Source organism: Lampris incognitus, chromosome 5, assembly GCF_029633865.1.
Source record: "Lampris incognitus isolate fLamInc1 chromosome 5, fLamInc1.hap2, whole genome shotgun sequence".
In the NCBI taxonomy this organism is placed as follows: Eukaryota; Metazoa; Chordata; class Actinopteri; order Lampriformes; family Lampridae; genus Lampris; species Lampris incognitus.
In genome coordinates this window covers 16,649,421-16,658,527 of record NC_079215.1, presented here as the reverse complement: position 1 = coordinate 16,658,527, position 9,107 = coordinate 16,649,421, and the positions used below count along the sequence as shown (strand labels likewise).

Sequence of the window (9,107 nt, the reverse complement as noted above, 5' to 3'; positions counted from 1 at the left end):
GAACCTCAATATCATGTCAGAGAAAACAAGCTTTGGATCATGGCACTAAGTAAAAAAAACGGGATCGTGAGGGTAAGTCGTGGAAGCCCACTACAATTTGACTACAATACCCAGAAATCACACAGCGTAGCGTTTCCTGGTAAGGGAGGCAGCCATATTTGATTCGATTATGCTGTTCTTGTTGCGACAACTAGTTTAGCTAGTTCTTGACAAAAAAACGTTGTGTGTTTTTTTCCTCGGTTATCCGTCAAGCTGTAAACGTTGATCAACGACAAAAAAAACCGCGATATCTGCAATAGTAGCTGCTTGTCACGCATAGTCAATCATGAATCCCGAATAGTAAGTGACACTTTTGATGACGATGACAGCTTGGTCGAGCTGTCAGCTTAGTTTATTTTAGCTAGCAACCAAAGTGGCTATCTAGCTAGCATTAGCGACGCACCCCGATTTACTGTATACGAAATAAACGTTAGCTGCTTTGTCTTAAATATGGTAATTAGCTTAGGGCTAAACAGCGCAATGACTAGTGGGCTGTAATACTGACCTAACGTTTGTTAGTGTTTCATATTTATTGTCATCTTGATCTAAACGAACAATCTCTTAACTTTATGTGTTTTCGGTTGTTTTTTGTTAACCGGAGTTGACAATAAAGCGGTTGGAGCTAAGCTAATGTTAGCCAGGGATCTGCGAGGTAGCTGAGTGTAGCAACCTAACGTCATCTCCGCACCTTTACCTGGTTACTCCTAAACCTGAAGGATTCTTGGCGTTGTTGCCCAGAAGGTCACTAACGACATGCTAGCAAAACCTAAGCTACATGGAAATTAACATTTTCAGAAAACAGCTCTTAAAGTTGTCGAATCCTAAGTATCTGAACAGATTCTCTTTACTTAATGCAGTGTCATGTCCAACTTATTTTGTTTCACGTTGCGTCATTGCTGTGGCTGTTTGGAGTACTGTTACACTACACATTAGCTCGCAGTATTTGGCTGCGATAATGCCATGGTCTACCTTAGTTAAAGGGAATTATATAGCTCAAGTCAGCTTGTTTAGCCAGTTCTAGTTGGATAGTATATCTAAAGAGTTTTTCCCCCCATCCGTTTTCATAACTATGTAACATTGTACCCTTTCAGTAAGCAAGTATATATTTACTTTTTACTTACAGTGACTATTTATTCAAACTGCTCCTGATTGGCGATTCTGGTGTTGGAAAGTCTTGTCTCCTCCTTCGATTTGCAGTAAGAACCTAATTTCAAAGTATATTTGAAATGCTGCTGTTTTATGATAGGCGTTGAATTTTTGTGTCAGCATCAAGATGACAGACAACTCCACATCAAACTCGTGTGTGTGTGTGTGTGCGCGCGCGTGTGTATGTATGTATGTATGTACATACGTGCGCGCGTGTGTGTGTGTACGTATGTATGTATGTACATACGTACAAACACGCGTGTGCTCGCATGCATTTCGTTCCTTTTAGGATGACACATATACGGAAAGCTATATTAGTACCATCGGTGTGGACTTCAAGATCAGGACCATAGAACTGGATGGAAAGACCATTAAACTTCAAATTGTAAGTACATTCCAGTAGAATTGGATTGGACATGATTTAGGGTACAGCTGACAAGCTCTGCCCACCTTTAGTTACCAGTGTGTCTTGGTGATTTTTACTAATCCTTCAATGTGGCAATGTCCATACCATTTAGCCTGCTACCACAACTTAAACTGAGTTTCTAGAGGTTAGGAAACTTTTCTTCAAGAAGCCAAATGGAAGGTCTTCAGTATGCTGTTGAACGAAAAGTACAAGATGTTAGAATATGTGAATGGATCACTAACAAAGTCAAAATTAAAACAAAAATCAATGGCTAGTGAGTGTAATTGCAGTGAAAACAATATCAGTTGTCAGTCAAAGCTGGAGATTATTAATAATTACTTAATGCTAATTTGGTATTGATTTAATTTCTGTTTTAGAGTAGCAGCCTACTCCTAGCCCAAGGCTACATTGCAAATCCTGTGCTGTCAGGTTGTATAATGTCCTTCCCTTATTGGAACCTCCTCTGTTCGCATGAAATTGAGATTTAGCCGAAATACAACAGCAAGCAATATCAACTGGCTGGGCAATAGGGTTGGGTATTGAGGACCAATTCTGACTTGGAACAGGTTTCACGTTTCCATGAACTGGCTGTTGATTAAAAAATGTTTAAAAAAAAGTTGAGTTTTGAAGGCACCTATCCAATCCTGAAAGAATGAAACTCAATGCTCAAATCATTAAAAAAAGTCTCAGTCAAATGCCAGGACCTATGACCCAACTTCATCTCTGCTTATGCTGTATATCAACAGAGCATGTAGGCTGTTGGTGTTACAGACACAGCTGACCAGAAAAAAAGCTCTAAAGTGTGGCAAAGCTTCACTGAGGATAACAGTGATACAGCAAACTCCAATCATTGCAGCAAGATAATTTCATGCAAGGGGGAAGCTTTTCCAGTATGGTGAAGCATCTCCTACAGCAAGATTTAGACCTGACAGAAAGCACATGCCCCAGATTTAGCTAGCACTAGTGCCATTAGTGCCTCGTACTAGGGCACAACAACACATAGACAGCAGACATTAAACTTTTATATGGCAAGACAGGAAATTATATTTATATTTTGTGTTTCTATCAACCCCCTGTCAAATTAAATTAAAATCCTGAGCATTTTACTGGATCACCTTCAGTGCAAAAGGATTTGTTGCTAAAGATCGAAGGAAATTGGTCCAGGATACAGTGTAGCAGTCTTCCCTTGGCATTGGCAAAGCATTTTCCTTGAATCATGCCAGTGTGACAGGGTCCAACAGAATCCCAGTAATTCACATATCTGACGTGTGATGTTTGACACATCTTGTTAAACACACTACCAATGAAGATACATATTCGCATTCCAGATAAGTATATGTGTAAGGACCACAGCTTCAGTTTGTAGTGGCCAAATAGTCCCCCTTTATCTGCTGCAGTGTGGATTAACTGATGTCATAACAGTGAAAAGCAACTCCATGTTGTGCAAATACTGGCAATGTATAAAAGGCAGCAACACCTTGGAATAAATCTAATCCACCTGCAATTTTTCAGTGTCAACAAGAAGGTGAGAATACAGATGTGATCTTAGGACAGGATGAGGTTTGACACAGCTTAAATGCAGGGATATGCAGAGTGTGTGTGAAACTGGGTCTTGCCAACAATTTTTGTATTTGAAACCCAGGAAGTACCCGGATTGTGGTGTGAGTGAAGCTTTAGATGCAAGTAATGTGACCCCCTCCTCTAGTTATGCTCAAGAGAGTTCGTGGAAGGGAAACGCCATTAACCTTTCATGACCATGGAAGAGGCGCAGTTTAGCTTGGAGAGCGAATGCATGTCACTAAGTGCTGACAAGATTTGTTTGTAGGGGTTACATTTCTTCTAAAGTAAACCTTCATTTAGATAGGCAAAATGCATAATTGATATTCTTTTGTTTATTAATGTGTCATGTTAAACCTGACTGTACTTTAAAGTTGGTCAATTTTATGATGATGAGAAATGGAATTGTGGGGGCGTCCGGGTAGCATAGCGGTCTGCTCTGTTGCCTACCAACACAGGGATCACCAGTTCGAATCCCTGTGTTACCTCCGGCTTGGTCAGGCATCCCTACAAACACAATTGGCTGTGTCTGCAGGTGGGAAGCCAGATGTGGGTATGTGTCCTGGTCGCTGCACTAGCATCTCCTCTGGTCGGCCTGTTTGGGGGGGGAGGGGGAACTGGAGGGAATAGCGTGAGCCTCCCACGTGCTACATCCCCCTGGCGAAACGCCTCATTGTCAGGTGAAAAGAAGTGGCTGGTGATTCCAGATGTATTGGAGTAGGCATGTGGGAGTCTGCATCCCTCCCCAGATCGGCAGAGAGGGTGGAGCAGCGACCGGGATGGCTCGGAAGAGTGGGGTAATTGGACGAGTACAACTGGGGAGAAAGGGGGGGAGGGGGGGATCCAAAAGAAAAAGAAATGGAATTGTGAAAAAATTGTAACACCTGGGTATAGTAATTTGAGTGTAATCTAACAATATTACACTCAATATGATGAAGCCCCTAAACCTCAAATACTGTTTTTCTGCTTTTCAAAAGAATTTGTTGTCTTAATCGAAAGTTATGAGACTCGGGATTGAGATTTGATAAGATAAGAACTGGATTTGATAAATGGAATCAATAAAATGCAAACGATACCCAAACTCGCTGGATTATTACACCAACTCGTTTTTACATTGAAATTGATTAGTGATCAGCACATTACGCTCATTGTTGTGCAAGTGGGTAGCCAAACAATACCACGGGAGCAAAAATATGTTCTGTCATTTAAAGAGACATTTCCATAAGTCGTATATTATCAGTTGTAAAAGATCACTTTTTTGTTATAACTGAGCACATTTACTTGACTTTCACAGTGGGATACGGCTGGTCAGGAACGGTTCCGCACCATCACATCCAGTTACTACAGAGGAGCTCATGGCATTATAGTAGTTTATGATGTCACAGATCAGGTTAGTACCCCTCACTATCTCTGTACCTCTCCTTTTTGCTCTCATTCTGTTTTTTCTGTCTTTCTCATTCTATCTGGCAGTCTGACAGTATGTGAGGTCCAAAGATAATGGATTAGTGATCAAGTCCTCTGCCTCTACAGCCATGTGTAATGCCATTGGCCTGGTATCTCAATCCAGTAGACCTCTCTGCTTACTCTCTTTTCAGAAGTCTCTATATAGCTCAGTTTGTAGCGCATGGCTCTAACACTGGCAGAGTTTGGGGTTCCATTCATGTGGGCCCCTCCAATCAGTAGTTTGGTTGAATCAGGCCAAAAACCCTTCAGAAGGCTTGACAGGAAATTCACTCAACACTAATATGCACTTGTAATATTAATTTGACACTTTCGAAAAATATATTTACCAAAACACTTGATGGCATACATAAGAGATTTTTTAGAGAAACTCGTTAAAGTGTTCATGCTGGAACAAAAAAAGATTAATGAGAGACCTTTTGATATGAAGTGGGTCTCTATCAGATAAATTTATAAATGAATTCTTCAATGAGACTCGAATCAAATTTTTGGTCTATTAAGAGTTGATAACAACAGTTTTCCTATTCTTGCTTCCTGGCCTCAGGAGTCCTTCAATAATGTAAAACAGTGGCTACAGGAGATTGACCGCTACGCAAGTGAGAATGTCAACAAGCTCCTAGTAGGCAACAAGTGTGACCTGACAACAAAGAAAGTGGTGGACTATACTACAGCCAAGGTGGGAAACTACCATATTGTAAGAATTCCTGATTTGTTGACTGTTTTAGATTTTATAAATAACTGAAAGTCCACCCGTCAACACATTTTTCTGTCAGGAATTTGCCGACAACTTGGGGATCCCGTTCCTGGAGACGAGTGCCAAGAGTGCCACCAACGTGGAGCAGGCCTTCATGACTATGGCAGCAGAGATCAAGAAGAGGATGGGTCCTGGGGCCACAGCAGGTGCTTCGGAGAAGTCCAATGTCAAGATCCAGAGCAAGCCAGTCAACACGTCCTCTGGAGGCTGCTGCTAAGACTCCTCAGCTACAAGCTCCACCCACTCAGACACCCTTCGACCAATCTGTAAAAGTAACTATGCTCCACAGGGATAGAATACCACAGAGAGAGGGAGAGAGTTGACTTTTACTGGACCCGTTTGTAATTGTGTGTGCAACAATACCAGACACCCTCCCTTCCCCCAAGCAATAGGACAGCCCATCCACATGCACAGAGCCCATTGGGTGGAATTTTTGCATAACTTACCAAACTGCACACACATACCAGTAAAACGAGGCTCAATATGTATACAGCATTTTTTTAACAGCCCAGTGTGATGTAATCCATTGACAGAAAACACAAGTATACAGCTTCTTTTCCTTTTTTGCTTGACTCTTTCCTTCAGGTTTGGTAGACGAGTCTTTTTGTAAAAAAAAAAAAACAAAAAACAAAAGAAAAGAAAAAAGAAAGAAAAAGGTTGTTATTTCTTCCTTTGACTGGATAACAGCATGACCTTTGACCTGATTCTCCTCAGATGAATTAATGAGCACTTCAAATGAAGCACATGCTTAAACCAGCATCATGCATTTTAGCAGAACCGGTTACATGCGCTCTCTCAATTCATCTCGAAAGCCCCCCTTTGTTTCACGTGGTCCAACTTCACAATGTTGCCCCCCTCTGCAAAAAAGAAGAAAAAAAATGTGCCAGTGCCTTTTGTGGCAGCAGTTTTACATGATGTTATGCCTTTGGTGCACTTTGTGGTTGGCATATCCCCCCCCCCCCATGCCCACATTCATGTCTAGCTCCTCTATCATCCAGAACTGACTTAGTGTGAAGTCCTCTGGAATATCATGTAAATACTTGGCTACGTGTGTGCTCTGCTGGTATATATAAGACATAAGCATGTGCTGCATTGGAAAGTGTGATGTTGGTGTGTATTGCTCTGCTAATGTTTCTCAATCAACAGCACAACGACAACAGAAAAATCCATGATCCGAGCTATGAGCATAAAGTATAAACTGTATATATTTATACATAAATGTAAGAAATGATTTGCAAATTCTGTAGAGAAACAAGTGAAATGATAATAAATAGGTGGAATTGGTGAACTCGGCACGTGATATCTGTGGCTGTGGACATGACATTTTTGTGGCAGTGTCTACCATTAAACAGTGAAGGAGATCTTTGATAACTGGTGGCTGTTTGGGGTTTTTTGTTTTTTTTTCTTCTAATTGCTGTTTCTTAACACTGTCTGAATGCTTGTGTAGCCTTTATTTCAACAGCCGTTTTCTGTCTTCCTCTTCCACAGGCTGGCAGGAGCGGTGATCTTTGGCCTAGATTTAGTTGCAGTTAAGGGTGCTGTTTCACATATCTGCTTGTGTTTTCAATGTCTCTCTGATCACAGTCTGTTGCCTTTTTTTTTCCTTGGGTCGCACTATACCTTTTCTCCTCTGTAACGACTATCTGTAAAGTGACCTCCGTTAAGTTATGTACATTGAAGATAAACACTGTGATATAACTGGAAGTGGCACAAGTGCCAGCTCACCACGTGGAGTGACGTGCAGTTACAGCCACTGTGCTGTGGAAGGCAGTGTTCCTGAACTGACGTTACTCTCACCTATAAGTAATGTTTCCGCAATTTACAGAAACCCAAAGTTGCATTGTTCTTGGTTTGTCATCGTGCTGTACATTAAATAAAACAAGGGCTTACTTACAAACACACCCCAGCAAATATGGCATCAGTTACTGTAGACTTGACCTGGTTAACCAGGTTGCACGGAGGTTTAAACCGTAGTTTGTGCGGGCTCGCTTGAAATGTGGCCCTCACGCCACGAAGCGGTTCAGTTCAACCAGACGGTGACTTTTAGTCAGACGAAGACCGGTTAATCACTCAAGTGCTGTTCAAACTATGTTAAGGAAGGAGCTTATAGTCCAGCATCAACAAAACCAAGGCAGCATAGGACATGTGCATGCAGGGGGGGGGGTGCTAGTGCCCCTTTATTACAAAATATATGTTTAGTATTTTACATCACTTATTTCATATCATATTGCACAACCTGTGAATGAAAGTCAAAAAGAAAAGTAGCCCCTCTTTTCTCTGGTGCTTATACCGCCCAGTCTGCAACCATGCATCCTGATATTAAAGGATAGTTCTGGTTTTCTTTTCTTTTTACAACCTGGGTCTTATTTTTGTCATGTGTACCATCATGCATACTGGTTATGATATTTCACTCATCGGCTTCATTTTGGAGATTTAGGGTTCGGGACCACCACCGGACTCAGCTTTGCAATGGCGTCTTAACTGGGCAAGTGAAAGTAAGCCGCTGAGGACGAGCCAGCAGTGAGCCGTGTTGCTGCGAGGCCCACGCTGATATTTGGGCTGGTGGTGGGTAGGGGGGGCCTGCCGGGGGCCGAGGAGTTTGCTTTGTTTGCCAGATTCCCAGTGTGGAGAAAGAAACCCACACTGCATGTAGTTAAACTAGCAAACTCCTGCAACACGTAGTCAAACCACCCGTTTAACGACATTTTGCCGCAATTTGCTCGTAGTTCAGCTGGATTCAAATTTGTAGTTATTTTGTAGTGAAGTTACTTTTTTGTCATATTGAGGTGTAGCTAACTAGAGGGAGTACAACTTATTTATTTATTTTGTGGTCTAAAAGAAAAGGAAAGTTGTTTTTTTTTACCGCTGCATCTCCTCTCGATCGAAATTCACATTTCAACTCATTTTCAAGGAGGAATTTCCACACAGTAAATATGATCACACACGCACACACATATATATATATGTATATATGTGTGTATGTGTGTATGTATGTGTGAATATATGTATGCGTGTGTGTGTGAATATATATATATATGTGTGTGTGTGTGTGTGTGATTTATTTATTTATTTATTTTAAGTAGTTTGAACTACATTTTCTGAGTAACTAGTTAACCGAACCGTATTTCTTTGGGGGTCGTTTGGCTCTAATTCAGTTACTTTCAGTATGAAGTAACGTGCAGCTTGTAAAGCTATGCTTTCGAAGTACTTTCCCCCGACACTGGGGACTCGTTTCCCCCCCAGTTTGTGCTGAGCAGTGGTAAAAGGGGGGAAGTATTTGTGACAGCTGTCGAGGCGGTGGCTGAAGAGGCCCCGGGGTTCAGAGAAAGGGGAGGGACAGTTGTGGAGATCGCTCTCACAATAGCCCACACACTCCACAAAAAGGCAAGCCAATTTCTCGTCGTAAAAAAGGGTCAAAGGCGCAGGCCTCTCCGGTGTCAGTCATATGGGGTGACTTTCACTTCTTTTCGAACTGCGCAATGTGCACTTGAGGGAGAGTTGTGCCGACACTCCAACATTCAACATTGCTAGGAGGTTCCCGTCGAGCCTCTGCACCGTTCATAATAAAGGCCATGTACTATGCAGCAAAGTACAGTGTTGAGTCTGTGTGATGACCAGGGGGGCTGTTAGTGTTTCTGGGTCCCTGAAACTGATCACATGTATTATACTAGTGCACTATTATGATGCCTGTTTGCAGGGCCCCAAAAATTGGTTGGGACCCCAACAATTTTTGGGGGGTTTGCT

General features: G+C 41.9%; 1 protein-coding gene across 1 annotated transcript; it reads left to right on the top strand.

Moving 5' to 3' along the window:
- The first annotated feature begins 197 nt into the window (after positions 1 to 197).
- Positions 198 to 7,264, top strand: LOC130112324 (ras-related protein ORAB-1). The gene is made up of 6 exons (XM_056279655.1): positions 198 to 339; positions 1,163 to 1,235; positions 1,475 to 1,570; positions 4,443 to 4,538; positions 5,154 to 5,285; positions 5,383 to 7,264. Exons 1-6 carry the CDS (start codon positions 326 to 328, stop codon positions 5,578 to 5,580), a joined length of 609 nt encoding a protein of 202 aa, XP_056135630.1. The 5' UTR covers positions 198 to 325; the 3' UTR covers positions 5,581 to 7,264.
- The last annotated feature ends 1,843 nt before the right edge of the window (positions 7,265 to 9,107 follow it).

Coding starts and splice junctions, on each gene's coding strand:
- LOC130112324 (XM_056279655.1), top strand. Junction 1,236..1,474: donor GTCTCCTCCTTCGATTTGCA/GTAAGAACCTAA, acceptor CGTTCCTTTTAG/GATGACACATATACGGAAAG. Junction 4,539..5,153: donor TTTATGATGTCACAGATCAG/GTTAGTACCCCT, acceptor TCCTGGCCTCAG/GAGTCCTTCAATAATGTAAA.